The sequence below is a fragment of the Mobula hypostoma genome, chromosome 9 (assembly GCF_963921235.1).
Source record: "Mobula hypostoma chromosome 9, sMobHyp1.1, whole genome shotgun sequence".
Taxonomy (NCBI): domain Eukaryota; kingdom Metazoa; phylum Chordata; class Chondrichthyes; order Myliobatiformes; family Myliobatidae; genus Mobula; species Mobula hypostoma.
This window is the reverse complement of record NC_086105.1, coordinates 110,857,434-110,874,973: the sequence shown is the minus strand read 5'-3', so window position 1 is coordinate 110,874,973 and position 17,540 is coordinate 110,857,434. Positions and strand designations below refer to the sequence as shown.

The following is a 17,540-nucleotide window of genomic DNA, read 5'->3' as shown; positions in this document are numbered from 1 at the left end:
CAAGGCGTAGCTCCTCCGAACTGAGTGTGGCCTTATTGTGGCAGTAGAGGAGGCCATGGAGTGATCTGTCGGAATGGGAATGGGTAGAATTGAAATGGATGACCACTGGGAGATTCACTTTTTCTGGCGAACAGAGCATAGGTGCTCAATGAAGTGTCTCTTAGTCTACATCAGGTCTCACTGATGTACGGGAGGCCACACTGGAAGCACCAGATAAAGTAGATGACCCTAACAAACTCGTGGGTGAAGTGTCACCTCACCTGGAAGGACTGTGTGGGGCCCTGAAAGGTACTGAGGGAGGAGGTGTAGGGGCAGGTGTGGCACACCCTGCTTGCAAGGATAAGTGCCGAGGGAAATCAATGGGGTGGGAAGAGTGGACAAGAGAGTCGTGTAGGGAGTGATCCCTGTGAAAAGTAGGGTGCGGGGGAAGATGTGCTTGGTGGTGGGATCCCATTGGAGGTGGCAGAAGTTACAGAGAATTATGTGCTGGATGCCCATCACTTTCCTCTGGTGTTCTTCCCCTTTCACTTTCTTCCATGGTCTTGTGTCCTCTCCTATCAGATTCCCCCTTCTCCAGCCCCTTATCTCTTTCAGCAATCAACTTCCCAGCTCTTTACTTCACCCCTTCCTCCTCTCCTGGTTTCACCTATCACCTGCCACCTTGTACTTCTTCCTCTCCTCCCCCCACCTTCTTGTTCTCACTTCTTCCTCTTTCCTTTCCAATCCTGATGAAGCATCTCAACCCAAAACATCTGTTTATTCCTTTCCATAGGTGCCTTCCGATTTTCTGAGTTTCTCCAGCATTTTGTGTGTGTCGCTTCAGTGTTTTACAGTGCATTTTGTCTGTCTTTATGGACAGAGGTAGGAAAAGATTGCCAGAAAATTAAGTCTAATTGAGAAAGAGAAGCTGGGTAAGTATCATCATGTATTAAAGAAAAGTGCAAGAGTAGTTGGTGAGGTGAGAAGCTGAAGAACCTGATGATCTCCATCCCACATTTTTGAAAGAAGATTAATGCTCTGGTTATCATTGTCCACAAACTTATTGATTACAGAATTGACCCTAAGAAATAGAGGAAAGCAAGTGTGACCCCACAATTTAGGAAGGATGGGGAGGGGAAATGGGGATCAACTAACCTGTCTACCTGACAACAGTGGTAGGGAGATTATAAGGAAATAATAACAGAAAACCGTAAAGGATATAGTTAGACACTGGTAATCCACTATCCAACTATTCAGCAGTCCCAGTGGTTTAGCATCTAGCCCAGCAATGCCCAATTCCATTTCTGCAACTCAATGGTATGAATATTGAATTTTCTAATTTCAGTTACCTTTACCTCCCTTGTTCCCCTTTCTCTTTCCAATTTATCTGCAATCCTTCCATACAATCCACCTCACCTTTTCTTGTTCCATCATACCATTATCCACACACTTCACCCATCATACCTGCTCCTCCATCTCTCCCTTATGGTGCCCATTTTCACCTTGCTTATGAGAATCTGGCCTTTGCATCCTTGTATCACCTTCCAGCCTCAGTCTCCACCATCACCCTCTCATTCTGCACTGGAACATTGGTAATTCCTGACCGCCCCCCCCCCCCCCACTTTACCCACCTTACCCCACCCCACAGACACCGCTTCTCCAGCAGTTTTTTCCATTCCAAATTCCATCATTCACATTCTCTTAGATCTCTCCTTGTCCCTAATCAGTTCCATCATTATGCTACTACTTCATTATTTATATTCTGCACCTGTAGAATTTCCTTTTATATTTGTTATCTGTTTACAGTCATTTATTTTCTTTTTGCTTCAGTTTTTCACATAAATTCTGATCTTTATGAATTTAGCCCAAATTACAACTGTACTGTCAACATTACATCAGCCAAATGTCACCCTTTTCTGCTTCATCATATTGCTTGGTCATAAAATGAGCAGTTTCAAACTAGCTTTATATATGAAGAGAAAAGGTCTTCATTATTTATTGATCAAGTCAGAATATTTTAGTTAGTTGCATAGAGTTATTACTTTTTAAAAACTTGTGCTATCGTAAAAATGTCCTAAATTCCAAGGTGTCATTCTAGATACTCAAGAACTAAACTATCTCATCATTGCCAATGTCCAAGTATGGACAGTAATTTCATTAAAATGTTCCTTACATTATTGTACATGCTTATCTGCCACAATTTCCCCATCCATGCTTCTGGAAGGAAAGGAAAGGTACGTCACATCCAGAATTTCTCCGGTTAGTAGACGATTTCCCTCCACACCTCTCTGACATCGTGGGGAGTCGTGTACGAGGCAAGTTACAGCAGTTGTTTGCCATTACCTTCTGCCAGTTGAGTTTCCAAAGAGAACCCAGCACGGATGGAAAGCGTGCAGGGGAGCTGGCTGGCTGGATTCGAACCCGGGACCTTTTATCCCGAAGTCCGACGCTGATGCCACTACGCCACCATCCGGGTCGCTTCTGGAAGAAATAATCAAAACCAAGAAAGCCACTTCAAGTCCTCCTCATTAAAATGCTGGAGATTGAGCAAATAGGAAATGTTAAGAAATTGATGAATTGGTTCATTATTGTCACATGTATCGGTATAGTTACAGAGAAAGTGTGGCGCAGACAGACAATAAGGTGCAAGGCCATGAACAGGTAGATTGCGAGATCAAGAGTCCATCTTATCAAGTTTGTTCAATGGTCTTATAACAGCACGAAAGAAGATGTCCTAGAGGCTGGTAGTATGTGCTTTAAAGGTGCCGGATTAGTGACATCTCTGGGTGGTCTCAAACCACCAACCTTTCAGTTGACGGCTGAATGCCCTGACCAGTTTGCACCACTGAGATTGCTATCATGATAAGTTACATGATTTCAAGAGCTGTCCTGTCTCTTCCAGAAAGCAACTGAATTTTGGAATTGAAATACAGCATACTGATGTTAATTTGTACACTTAGCTCATGCAACCCTCACATACGTTAAATAATTGTATGGAAGTTTTAACCCTAAAATTCATATATAACTTTGTTTATTTTGAATCCATGAAGATTTGGATGAATAACACTAATACAAGATGTTTCTGTTTGCAGCTTTGTTGGGAATCTGCATTGATTCTGGTAACAGTGGCTGCTGTGCAGATGTTGCATAAGAATATCTCTATGATGAAAATTGTTCTGCCATTAATTGTGGCTTATGGGGTAAGAATAGTTAGATTATTGTAACTAGCAGTTTACTTCTCTTGAAACTGGTCTTTCCTTTTCCAAACTGTATTGGTGGAGTTTGATAGTTGCACTGTAAGGATCATAGTGATGGCCCATTGCCGTTGCTTTTCTCTTGCTAATCAATTTGTTACAGTTCAGTTTTACGAAATTGATTTCCTAATTAATTTCACCTACTATTGGGTTTTTTTATCTTCTAAAAATTCCAGCTGTCTCTAATCAACTAGCCTGGAATTTGTGGCCTGCTAATTTAGTAGAGTGTCTGGTTGATTGACTGATTTTGGATCCTTTTAAACCCTGAGGGACAAGAGAATGCATTCTTCTCACTTTGCAGTGTAGCCATCAGATATGCAGTATATACTACATGTTGAAGTTGTGAACTGTTGCCTGATCATCTCCTAACTAGCAAATGCTGTCATTTTCACAGAAGCTAGTGCTTTATTGGCTTCTTGAACAAAGGTATTGGTTTCATGTTGTTCACCCAGTAGGTATCTGGACATGATTTGCATGGCAATTGCTTGCTATTTTGGACAATGGGTCTCGCTGTTTTAGGGGCTTAAATACTTTTATTCTTGGATGAGTTCCCACAAGTTCAGGGTCCTATAACTCAGAAGCTATCTTTCCAGCTTTTCCCAAGAAGTTGCCATACAATCCTTGATTTGAGTTAGCAGAATGGCCAATGAGAAAGCAAGTGCCTCTTAAGGATAATTTGAAGGGGTGATGAGAGGGGAATACTGGACAGGAGGTATACAGAGGGACTGTGTACCTTAGACTCTGCATTCATTTTTCTTGTCCTAAAACTTTTCATTATAAAGCCGCTCTCACCCCTACCCTCCCACCATTTTGCCACATTTGTAGAAAAGCTGATTAAAAATTCTGAAGAATCCATCAAGTTTGCCTTGGAAGATGAGGCCGTTCTCTTTGTCTGGGCATTTCTTATTCTGTGAATCTAAACCAACTATAAATCTGGACTGCCCACTGAAATAATCTGTCAAACAATTCATTTGGACAAAACAACAAAAAAAAGAAATACAAATAAAACTGAACTGATAGATGTAGACAGCTGGTTTGGGCATATGTATATCCAAACATCAGTCCTGTAAAGTTCTCCTAGGGGAACTTATGCCAAAGTTGGAAGATCTGTCCCACAGACCAGTCATCTTCACTGGTTAATGATGCCTCATTGAGTCCTACCTACAGGGCAGACCGCATCGGGTGGTAAATCACCAGGAGAAGGGATGTGGAAGACTGTGCCAGGAGCAGCATTTGAATGAGATGCCAGCCTAAAAAGACTAAATACATGCATACCATGGGTTGCCAAGTGATCCACTGATCACGTACAGTATCCAATCTTAATTGGTTGCCACTGGTGCACTGTAGATTGAACTGTTTTTAAAAGCTTCAATTTAATTTCGGTTTACTGCCATGACTTTCTTTACTTTTGCATGGAATTTGGACAAACTTGTCCTGTCAATGTGCAAATTAACTGCCATTTGTGGTAGTGCCTCACCAGGTAAATGGGAGCAGTTTCATTGCTTGAAAGGAGTTGGATTCACTCCATCTAAATTTAAGTAAGTTCAACTCCTTTGAAACTATGAGTACTACTCCCTTTACCTGGTGAGGCTTTTCTCACTACCTTTTAATTCTACTTCTAGGAAGATATGAAGGAGAAAACAAAAGAAATAGTTCTCTTGTTGATTGCTTTATTTCCTGGGAATCCAATATCATATTGGATCAGCCTGGATCCAGCTGCTCTCCAGGCTTGATGCTCAAAGTCCCCCAATCTTATGTCTACCCAGAGCAAGTCTGTTCACTTTAAACTATTTTACTTCATTTTTAATATTTATTTCATGTCCAGCACTTTTAGGTGCTTTAATTTAAAAAATAACAGGAGATAAAGGTTAAGCCCCCTGAATAGTTTTTAAGTATCTGTAATTATCAAGAGGCATTTTAAAGTAAGTTCAAAGGCCATTGACTGTGGAAGATTGTCAAGAAGGCTTTGGAATAGTCTAAAGCAGAGCCTCAGAATACATGACTTGAGGTCTTGTTGCCACTCACATCCACTCTGCATGTCACATCAATGCTGGTGTGTGAGGACCACAAGACCATAAGACATAGGAGCAGAATTAGGTCATTTGGCCCATCAAGTCTGCTGCCATTCAATCATGGCTGATTCTTTTTCTTCCTCCTCAGCCCCATTCCCCAGCCGTCTCCCTGTAACCTTTGATGCCGTGTCCAATCAGGAACCTATCAAGCTTTGCCTTAAATATACCTAATGACCTGGCCTCCACAGCTGCTTGTGGTGATAAATCCCACAAATTCACTACCTTCTGGAGAAATTTTTTTAGCCTAGAAGAAAACTTGCTGCAGTCTGCAAGAGAACTGTGACTTGGGAGAAGGTTTGTTTTCCAGCAAGACAATGACCCCAAGCGTAAATCCAAAGCTACACAGAAATGGCTCAAAAACAACAAAGTTAATGTCCTGGAGTGGCCAAGTCAGAGTCCAGACCTCAATCCAATTGAGTATTTGTGGCTGGACTTGAAAAGGGCTGTTCACTCATGATCGTCATGTAATCTGACAGAGCTTGAGCAGTTTTGTAGAGAAAAATGGGGAAAAATTGCAGTGTCCAGATGTGCAAAGTTGATAGAGACCTATCCATTCAGACTCAAGACTGTAATTGCTGCCAAATATGCATCTACAAAATACTGACTTGAAGGGGATAGGTGATTATGTTATCAATTGTTTTGTGTTTAATAATTGTAATAAATTTAGACTAATTTGTAGAATAATTTTTATAGGCACTGTATATCTCGTTGATAGCAGTGTCCATAACATTCTTTCATCACTTTCCTGATGATTGTGTGTTCATGGATTGGATGCTGGCATAGCTGAAAATTGAAACCATTTGGTATCCTTTTATAGATAAGTACCACATTGAAATAAATTCTAAACTACAGTCTGATTTAATATTGTTTGTGATAATTTTAGAAGAATTTCTGGGCTCTGAAGCTCTTGTTCGACAGCCTAAGCACGAAAGAGGACATTTTGCATCATTTCTGTGCCATTCTGAGCAACAATATTTATGTACATAGAAGCATGATGATTGATGTGTAAGTAAGATTTTGCCACTGCAAGTCATAGATCTAGATTTTTGTCAGTTCAACCTCTTTCTTAGATGGTCTTGTTGAATAAAACTGTTGAACAGCAAAATCTCTTCTGTGAGAGTTGTACATTACTAAATACTATAAATATGGCATTGGATATTACTGATTTAGAATATTGATTCATTTACATTAAAACTCAGTGTAATATCACTTGGGAAATAAAATCTAACTGTGGTGATATTATCTGCAGTACGTCATTGTAGAAATCACAATGATATCAAATGTAAAATTGGGTGCATAGCAATTTATGCATCCTATCCAGCACTTATCCTGATTAACATATTTGTCTATTTCTTGTTGATCTGAGTTAGAAATTAATTGTCTTCATTTCCAGGTGACTCCCTACTGATTGGCTTAACCATTTTGTGTAAGCCAATTTTCTTCAAACTCAATTCAGTTGAATTCCAAATCAATTAATTCTGCAAACTTGGGAACTTCACAAATTTTACCCTTTCCTCCTCCTGATTTGGTTCGGTATTATCAACAAACAAGTGTTAGCTCTATTTTCCTACCTCATCCCTTTTGCACCATCCCTCCCTCCCCCAATGTGAAACTGTAGATGGCTAGTGTGAAGCCAGGCTGTCACATATATTTTAAACCTATCCAAATATTATTAAAATATTGACCCCTACCAGCCCCACCCAGTCAAGGTAACTCTTGTCTTGCATGATTTGTTACAGTACATGATCTTGACTTCCCCGTGCCAATGACTGAAACTGTATATAATACTATTTGCACATTTAGTGAGCATGTCTGTGAATACATATGAGCTTTTATGTTTCAGACCTTTAACATGTAATCATTTTCAATATACTTTCTACTTAACACCCGGTTATGTGGTTAACACAATTCTTTCCCTTTGACTGTGATTTGCTGCATTGTTTCTTTATGTTTATTGCTAAAGGATCTTGTGAAAAGCTTTTGTATCCTCATAAACACTGACCTTGAGGACCATTGATGAAATACTGTCTCATCAAAATGTAATTGTAGTCCTGGTTACTGAGAATTTCATTTGAAATTGCATGCAAAACACAGATTATCTAATGAAAATCTCAGAGCAGGCAAATGAAGCTCAATTTGGATAAAATTGCCATAGTAAAATTAAGCATTTTCCACAATTTGCAATCTCATTTACTGTAAAGTCCTTTTGAGAGACGTTGAATTTAATTCCTTTGCAGAAATTTATTGTTCCCCTTTAAGATATCCCACTGTTTCTAGCAGCCTGACCTTAATATTGTCAAGTTTACTTTCCCATAATTATTACTAAAACTTGTCAAAATTTTTTTGAAAACAGTATTTTTAAAGTGTGTTTCTTCTAACTTTTTTAGGGTTAAGTGTCATGATGCCAACTATGTCTCTGACCTTGTGACCCTCTTTCTGTCCTTTAAACAAACTACTATCCAATCTCTGAGCATTCCTGTGCTTAATGTTCTTGTGGAGGCATGGCATGAGTGAGTATTTACCTTGTTTACAAAGACTGCATCATACATTAAAAGTAACATCAAAAATCTAAAAGTATTTGTTACAATGCTATAGAACTTAATAGTCTATATGATTTTCAATGGTTAAAAATAAAGATGCTTCTCTTGAATTCAGAGTTGGATACATTAGTGATTCTTTAGAGGCCCCAAGTTTTAAATTTCACAATTAATAACTTATGGTCTCCCTGCATTATAATTTCCTTGATGTGTAGAGAAATGGCCAACACCATTTTGAAAAACTAATGAACGTTAATTGATTCCCTGTCTATGTAAAATGTAATATTTGGCAAATGATTTCTTCTGGGCTGCTTCCTTGTGAGAGTTTAGTGCCTTCAGGGTTTTTGGGAGGGTATGAACTTTCATCCATATCTCATTTTTCAATGAGAAATATGTTGAACACTCATTTTGTAGAGTCCCTACAAGTAAAGCAGCCATATCTTGTTACATGAAATGATGAATGGATTTGCCTCTATTTAGCCAAGCTACTTTTGCTATTAGGGTCTGCTCCTCGCACTTTTAAACCAAAGATAAACTGCTACCAGATGGGCAGTGAAACAAGACTGACATTGTAGCCAGGGCATATGCAAATAACAGAAACCTGCAATTCCTCTTAAAGCCTGGATTGAAAGCTGGTGCAGAGAACATTAATAATTTGCCTTTGCTTTAAGGCATTTTAGCAGCTCTTTTGATTTGCCTATTCAATATTTAGATTACGAGTTTAATCCTGATTTTGATGCCTTGCAGTGTTTTTATACATCGCTTTAATTCAAAGTTTAACTGTATCGACAGGACATAAATGAATAAGTACAGCAATTCTCTACTGAACAGTAAAATCCGTACTCCAGCCCATCAAGGAGACTGGGAATGGTTTTAAATATCATTGTACCAATAAGAAGATAGTCCTTCTGGCTCAAAACCATTGAATGGAATAGCATTGATCGACATAATGAGGCAGTGCAGGGTAAATGCAAATGACCTGAAAGCAGTAAAGGAGCAAGTTGTACAAGGTACAACAAATATTGATTGCAGGCAACCCTCGCATTGTGGCTATTTGGGTAACGGAAATTGGCCCTTGTAAAACCCAGAAATTAATATGAAATAAAATTTTCTCTCAGAATTTGGGGAGGGGGAAGTAAGTGAGTGAATACAATTTTGTTCATCATCTTTTCTTGATATTTGCAGATAATGTGGATTTGTGTTACAGAAAATTGCAATACAGACTGTTTTCTGTGAACACTAACAGTCTTTGGTAAACGTATTGTGGTAAAATATCCAGGGCAACTCATCTGTCTGTGGCAACATTGCTCTTGTAAATCAGTCAAACTTGAAATAACATCCACATGAGGAATAATGTCCATTTGACTATTGAAAATATGAATTGGGTTTTTATATGGACTGACAGACTCCAAAATATAATAAATGTTTTGCACATATTTCAGAGCTTTCACTGTTGTGGATACCACCTATATAATACTCCCAGAATTAAAAAATAACATTGATTAATCATTGTCAAATGATGAATTGGAAAGGATTGGACAAAACCTATTTTAAATTAATACTGAAGAATTAAATTAGTATTTCTGCCAAGCAATGAGTTTAGTAAACCTGTTTCTAATGTCCCACTTTACAGTCCAGACTATTCTATAATACAATATGCATGGGTCAATGATATGATTATTGTGTCTGTAACATGTTTGGAAGCTCACCTGTAAAAGAAACTCCCAACTTTTGGGTGGAGTATTCAATGTAATTAATTTCTCCTCTGCATCAACTGCTCCTCATCCAAGGTTAGATCCTGAAATGTCACCGTGCAATTGTACCCCATGCAGTTTCTGTGTTGATGCCAGGTTCAAATGGAGAGTTGGAGAGTTAATACAAGGTGTATTATGGATCAGAGTTATCTTTGTTCTGGGAAGAAATAGAGAGTTTTGAATATTTAACCACAGTAATTCTCAAAGTTGTTGACATCGTCTACGCAACTTAATTTTTAAACCCATCCTGTGAGGGTCAAAATGTACAGTTAATATGGTACATATCAGTAAATATCAATGATTGTTCCTTTCTCATCCCAAATGAAATGCAACTCTCTTGGATAGAAATTTTCAGGTTACAAGTCTGCTGTATTGCCTGTCAAATTGAGACTTCATTGTTCAAACATCTAAAGACTGAAAGGGCACTTTTGTCCTTAAAAAAAAATTAACTTGCAATCTAACATGATGGTGGTGGTTGGCATCCATCTGTCTCGAAGGACAATGAGTGATGATGATCATCATCGCAAGCCTGGGCAGAAGGTATGGGGATCCTGAGATGCCCAGTCATCCAGATCCCCCTTGCCGCATCACCAGTGTAGTCCAAAGGAAAGCTTATGAAGTAATGCATTTGGCACTGGCTTGGCTGCATGGGCTGCCAGAAGGATGTTCAATGATGTCCAGCCACCTTAGGGGGTCCACTCCAGATTTGCTGACTGGGTTTACTCCCGTAGCCTTTGTCTCTCCTGAGGATGCCTGCAAGGCAGTGGGGCTATTTACCCATAGCTGGGGATCTGGTTCATGAGCAACAGGGCGTATCCAGACACCGGTGGGCCTGTGTGCTATGTGTGTAGGGGCCAGATCTCCTTGTCCTCTTAGTTCAGCCTGACTCCGAAAGGAGTTTCTGCGTGTTGCCAGCGAGGAGACTCTGCGTGAGGCTTGCTGTCGGAGAAGCTATGTACTAATATGGTATGCAGTGTAATTCCCATAAAATGCTGCTTTCACTTCTAATATGTATCATTGCCGTGCTAACACTACAGCTGTAAACTGTTTCAAACTATTTCCATAAAATGCTGCTTTCACTTCTAATATGTATCATTGCCGTGCTAACACTACAGCTGTAAACTGTTTCAAAGCATCAGTAACACTGTGTATTCTATAATGACACCTTGTCTCAACTTTATACTTAAATTCTCTTGGCTCATTGAACTGATATGCCATTTCGGCTCTTGTGTGATATGTGAAATTGTACTTTTTTTTCAAAGACTAAAGATGTGTTTAATTAGTAAGTAACTTCTTTTCCAGTCTCTCAGGAAATTAATGCTAGGTTGGTACTATAGCTATTGTGCACTGTACATTGCACCCAGGAGTCCCAGTAGACATTTTTTTCATGCTAGAATTTTATACTGAATGTCACCACTTGCTACAGCCTAAATCTTCTAGTTTACTCAGTTTTAAATTGTGGCTCTAATTTTTCCACAGATTCAAAACAATGGAATGTCTATGGATACAATCTCTCCACAGTTTTCTACAGAATAAGGTATGGTCTGTATTTAAAATTGAAATTGCAGTGCTAAATAAATGCAAATACATCGTAGATCCTTTAGCATTTTCACAAGTCTGGCTATTAGATGGTAAAGAGTATCTCAGTGTCTGTACTACAGAGCAGTGGAATTTCTGGCTTTCTATCACAGCTCTGATGGTTAAGTGCAATATTTACCATGTATTTTTTTCCCACTTTTCAGGTTGTTCCAGCCATGGAAATGGTGAATACTGCACAATTTATTGAATTACGGAATAAACTAAACAGGATACTTTGAATAAAAGTATGTCCTGGAAACTATTCAAGTAATGAACGATGGGTTACCATGGAAATGCACCTTTTTATACTATAAATGAAAATTCCTCCAACAATATTACATATTGTGATGACTTTTTCAGTTAATCTGCATCATCATATAACCATGGAAACATGGCATAAATAGAAAACCCACAATTTTTACAAATGAGCCACTTTTGATATTTTTCATGTTCATACCATAGTAATGATAATAGTGTTTTATTAAAAAACTGTTTAAGATTTTGGCATCAAGGGTTTCTATAAGCAAAGCTAATTTATCCCTATTTTGTTTAGTTGCCATGTTTACATTGTGCTCCAGAAGTCAGTAGTATTTGGCAGGAGGTGGTGGGGAATAAATGAGGTGTAATTTATTAAGATGATGGTGTAGGGAGAGGAAGTAGGATTCAGAGACTGTCTTATAAGTATATTTATTTTTCATTTTTGATTTTTAGAGAAAAGACCATAGAAAGAACAGTGCGAGTGTAAGTTTGTATCTCAAACTAAGGGAAGACTAAATCTGCCATCCTTAAAATAGAAATTAACATTGTAGTTTAACAAAGACTACCTTTCTATTTTTGCTTATTTTTGTAATTTTTGTTGCTTATTCTTGTGAGGGATAGTTGCACAGAAATGCAGCTGTCCTTGTTCAACTCTCCATCACAAATGAGACTTTTTTTTAAAGTTTTAAACTCAATCTCCAAGTAATAATTTAATACATCAGACTCAAAATGCAGGTAATTTACCAAAAGGGCCATTAATGCCAGATGGAATCCTAATTGTCCCAATTAAAAAGAATTAAATTTTGCTGTTTTATACAGACCTGTGCTTGGAGGACTGTCTCCAAATGCATTTCTGACACTGTAGAAAACAAAATATTTATTAAGTGACAAAGTAAATCAAACTTGGGTAAAATTTAATGGATATTCTTAATTATTGATGTTGGGCTATGCCCAGCTCTTTATCTGATCTAAAAGATGTCCTTGAGCACAGAATCTGATCCCAACTCTTTAAGTACAGTACAGAGAGTATCCCCTTATTGGAGATATTTAATAATGGCCACTGTCTGCTCTAGAGTAAGCATCAGATTAATGTCATGAGATCTTTTATGGAGAATAATGGGGGTTATTAGTGACCTGTCATGTTATATCCCTTAAACAGTATCACCAAAACACATTATCTGCTTATTAACTCATTGATGTTTGTGTGAACTTGCTGTCCTTGATTGCCATACAGTCTTCATTACAACAAAAGTTATAGAACAAAACATTACTAATTGTAAAATTATTTTGGCACATCATAATTGGTGTGAAAGTCCTGTATAAATCCTAGCCTTATTTATTCAACATCTTTTGTTTCATTGTGTTTGACATTTTGTTGTGTGGAAATAACAAATTATTGTGGTATATTTGTTATTTCTTTAGATGAAAGTAAATAGTCGTTAAGTAAATTTGTACTTGCTGGAATTATAATACAGAATTCTCTAGTAATTAAAATATTTTTATGTTGCCTTTCTGAATGAAAATATTTAACTCAAATCAAATTCAAGTTTAATTATTCAATCATTCAGCCGAACAATACAGTGTTTCTCTGGGGCCAAAGTGCCAGTCATAGATACACAAAAAAAAACATATATAGCCCAAGTACCTGAGGGACATGTCCCACGGATTGATGGTGCAGTTCCCAGTGGTGCACTAACATACGCACGAGATCCAGCCTGTCATTCCAGTGATCGAGCACCTGGAGGGCAGCGCCGATGGGAGAAGCCAGCCTCCAACCGAGTGTGGATGCCACGCTGCACCACCTCCAGCATCTCCCCTCCTGGACTGCATCAACAGGCAAGTCTGTGGCTTGAGACCTTGTCCTCACTACAGCTGAGGCCACGCAGTTCCCCCACTGTCTGTCCCACCACCAACAAGGGAAACAGGCCTTGCAGCATCTTATTATCAATATCCAACTGGGTCCTGCAATCACAAGAGAAATGTCCAAGACAATCAGCCATGGTTACACTGTACACGGGCTTCGTGCACCAACTTCGATGCCATCCTGTTGCAGGCAGTAACATGATCTGCACCCAGTCTAGCACCTCTGCCAACAAGCAGCTCACTGATGGGGTAGATCTGCAGTACCTGAAGTCTTTGGAGTCCAGTATTATCTTGTGATCGTAACGAAAAGACATTTAACAAAGAAAAAAACACCTTTGGTTGGCCCCTGAGAGGCTGCTGCATCCAAACATGCCACCGTCTTACTGGAAATAATGCCTCTTTTGTTGAATAATAATTTTACTGCTATAGCAACACCTTTATGCTGTGGTTTGCTAATATGTTTCCAGCTTTCCATCTAGTACTTCTTAACAAACCTATTTCCATTAAAGTAACTTGATGTTCTACCATCTGAAAACAAAGTACTGAGACTTCCATGAATCATTTTATGGAGGTTTATGCATAGTGCAAGTTTTTGAGTGCATTTCATTTGTATATTTGTTTCAGCTTGTGTTCGATGTCATTTCGTAAATAAGGGATTTTATGTGATGCAAATTCTTTTAAAAAAGAGTAAAGTCTTTAATCTCCAGGAAAAATCTTTTTAAAGTCATTTGAATCTTGTAAATTCTACTGCATTTTTACATAACCTGAAAATTTTGTAGTTGCTGGCAGACAGGTCTGTGAAATATATGAAGCAACCACTCTTGGGCTTATACTTTTTTTTGACATTACTATAGCAAAAGCCCAAGCCTGCTTGGAATGAAAAAAACTTGATGTCAGAGTTAAAATGTATGCAACGAATATCAATGTACTTAGTTCCAATTTTTTTTAAAGGAAGTCTTGTATATTGTTCTAGAGGTTTGGATCATTCATGTTTTTTTAAAATCTGTATTCCTTTATAATCACTTAAATAAATCTTTAAATTCAGTTTAAAGCATATTCTGCTCATTGCATGCTCACAATGCTGTTTTTGTGGGGTGTTGCTGTTAATGTTCTAGATTCCCAAATAAGGCAATATTTATAGTGGAAGTGCGCCATTGTAGAAATAAAATAATATAGGGTTAAATGCAAACGCATTCCATTTTTCCATGCAGTCTATATTCTGCACACCAGGACACAGCACAGCACTATCATGCAAACAAGATCAGTCCTTAAATTGGCCTTTATTTTATACATCTCTGATCAAGAGTGTAAATACTGAATTATAGTGCTATAAGGAATAATGTGTAGGTAGTGCTCAAAACCAGATCCAGTGTATATTTCGTGACTCTTGATTACTTACATAGGCAAATTTTAGAGCAGCTAAATTCTCAAATGTTCCCTTTTTTATGCAACAAATTTATTAACTGCCGACTTAATTATATTTCCTGTTCAATAGAACACAGCTGTTAACGTAGTTTTCTAATTATAAAATCCTTAAATATTTGTAAATCTAGTTCCAAGAGGGGAGCCATGGAGTCATAAGTAGCTAGCCATCTGGACACAAGCTGGGGTCTGATCAGCCCTGGCTGGGTCACCTGGAGGAGGTTGTATGATGTTGAAAGACCCAAAACACCCGATGATTCCAGGAACATCACTGAAGATGTGTCCAGAAGCATTAATAGATGTATGTACATAGCAAAGGGATGGGACGAATTGTGAAATGGAATAACAAAGAAATATAGAATACTGGGAAAATTCATCTCAAGAACAAAAAGGCTGAAAGTAATGTTCAGTATGTTTTCTGGGCTAGTAGCTGTTGCTTATTTTATGCAAGCTCCCCAATTTACTCTCTTCAGTTTATTCTTGTTAATGAATAGGAAAGGGTAAGTTAGAAAGAGCAGAAATAGAAAATCCAATCAATGAGTGCTAACTTCAAAACTTGGAATGATAATAGGGTGTAGTGAATGACATGTTACCCAAGGGAATAGTGTAATACTGAACCAAGAAGGAAGGAAGCATTTGTTGCTGTCTTTATTGTGATGAATAATTGGACTAGCGAGGGGATGATGAACCTTTTATGAGAGTGTATGCCCAAATTGGCAATAATCTTCTTAAAAAAAATAATAATTCTGTCGCATGGCATGGTAATTTGAGCTGAGGTTATCAACAATTAGTAGCAATTAGATATTTTTAAGGAAAAAGGATGAGTCCTGTTGCTTATTTACGTGTATTCATTGTTTTACTATTAATAAAAGTATAACAGAGAAAGGTAGATTAAATTAAGGATTTTAGAAAGCCTGTTCAAAAGTTAATCATCTTTCCAAAACACAATTGATAAAATAACAACATTTCTAAATAACATGTTATTGTAAATGCTTACTATCCAAATCCAGGTCTGCGTGTATTTCAAAATGTATCATCCAACATCATGTGTTGTCGCAAACATCTAGCCGATACTGAGCCAGAGCGAGACGTTTCCTTTGAAAACATTTCACTGCTTTCAGGTCTAAACACCAGAGTTTAAGAATGCATTAGATGCTGTACCCTTGCCTTCCCCAGGCACACTTTCAACAAGGCCCATGCCAAGTGGCGCCTCTAAGTACTCGGGGAGGCTGACATCAGCCAGTACCCTTCCTCGGGGCAGTTCCCAATGGCACTACAGGAGATGGAGGGGTGCAGAGGGAATGAGTGAAATGTTGATTTACCTTGAACCATCCTAGTAGGAGCTCAAAGGAAATGTTTCACTTGTGCTGTAGGTTGTCAGAAAAAAGACCGTGTCAGACAGAAGGCAATGATGTCAATGAATATTTAGTTGTTCCTCTCCGCGCCTTATTGCAGATCGGGCAGCAACCTTTGCCATTTCCTTAGCATTTGTTTGTTTTTTATGAGGTGGTGTTGCTAGCACAACACGGATGGAAAGCGTGCAAGGAGCTGGCTGGATTCGAACCCCCAGACCACTTGCCTCGAAGTCCAATGTGGATGCCACTACATCACTGGCCGGTAATGACTGTAGAACGCATGCGCATATGTTTTCAAAAGTATTCTGGATTAGTTCCAGAAATATGGATGCCCATCTTAGTAAATGCTATTGTAAATAAATTGCAATCTAAAATTGCATTTACAACATCAAAGGATTAAAAGTGTTCAGGAGAATGAGGACAATATTTATGTGTGACTTCCCAGTTGCTCCACTATAGCCTCTGGACAATATTGTACATAGTTTTAAAAGTATTGCGATAGCTGCCCAATACAAATATGCTTTATATTAGATTGACAGTGACCAGATTTTGACTAATCATTACCAGATTAACTTCTGCTTAAAATTTCACTGTAAACCTCACTTTTTACATTACTTGCCTCATATGCATGTGGCTCATTTTACCCACTTGTGATTGGTATTTTGTTTTGAAAAGTGTAGTTATTAAGATAATATTCTAAATGTATGTATGGGTTTTACAGTTTGTTGATCCAACAAATGTGGAAATGGGATGGTGGATATGATAGAATTAAAGCATGGGATATGGTTTTTGGGGTATGGTTTTTGTTTGCAGATAATCTGGTCACTGGGCTCAAAGATCCCCTCAGACTAAGGCAACTTTGGTAACAATTTCCACCTCCACTGCTAACAGCACAATAGACTACGCAGTTTGCTTAAAATAATTCGTTCTCAAACTGTACTGAAGAACTTGTACAATTTTAATTCTGTCCATCGTAAAATGTCACCTGATGTAAGGCCACATGGAATTTGTCGTTGATGGCTTTTCCCTCCCGAGCTGATACTGGGAAAAATTTAATGAAAAACCTTAGTGAAAATGCGTTGCGTGCACCTCATGTAGCAGCTGAGGTGGAACTTCCTGTTCTGCCAATATGTTTATAGCCCTGGATCATAGTGAGTTTGGTTCTGTGTTTTATTTTAATAATGAAACTGGAACTGTAAAGGGAGCACAGGACTGCACTGCCATCGAAATGACTCTTGTGAAGGCAACTATGTTGAGGGATAGTATCAACCTAGTTACAATGGCTAGATAAACCCCAACTACTGTGAAGTATGTAACTAACAATCAAGAGGCAGGACCAGACTTAGATAATAGTACATGCATTGCCAAAACCACTGGTACCCCTCTGAATCCTAATGGTACTTACTGGGTGTGTGGCCATCAGGCCTATCACAGCTACCAGGAATACACTTTAAAAATGGGATCTTTG

General features: G+C 38.3%; 1 protein-coding gene across 6 annotated transcripts in view; it reads left to right on the top strand.

The window, feature by feature from the left end:
* The window catches only part of zgc:112980 (uncharacterized protein LOC503706 homolog), a 111,602-nt gene extending 97,240 nt beyond the window's left edge, over positions 1-14,362 (top strand). For 5 of the 6 annotated variants that reach the window (XM_063058895.1, XM_063058898.1, XM_063058897.1 and 2 more), the window contains 5 exons: positions 3,072-3,179; positions 6,189-6,310; positions 7,693-7,815; positions 11,076-11,133; positions 11,339-14,361. In XM_063058895.1, the coding sequence (XP_062914965.1) occupies positions 3,072-3,179; positions 6,189-6,310; positions 7,693-7,815; positions 11,076-11,133; positions 11,339-11,413 (486 nt within the window). In that variant the 3' untranslated portion in view covers positions 11,414-14,361. Of the gene's footprint in view, positions 1-3,071; positions 3,180-6,188; positions 6,311-7,692; positions 7,816-11,075; positions 11,134-11,338 lie in introns of all 6 variants that reach the window. The other variant, XM_063058893.1, reaches the window with a different exon arrangement.
* The last annotated feature ends 3,178 nt before the right edge of the window (positions 14,363-17,540 follow it).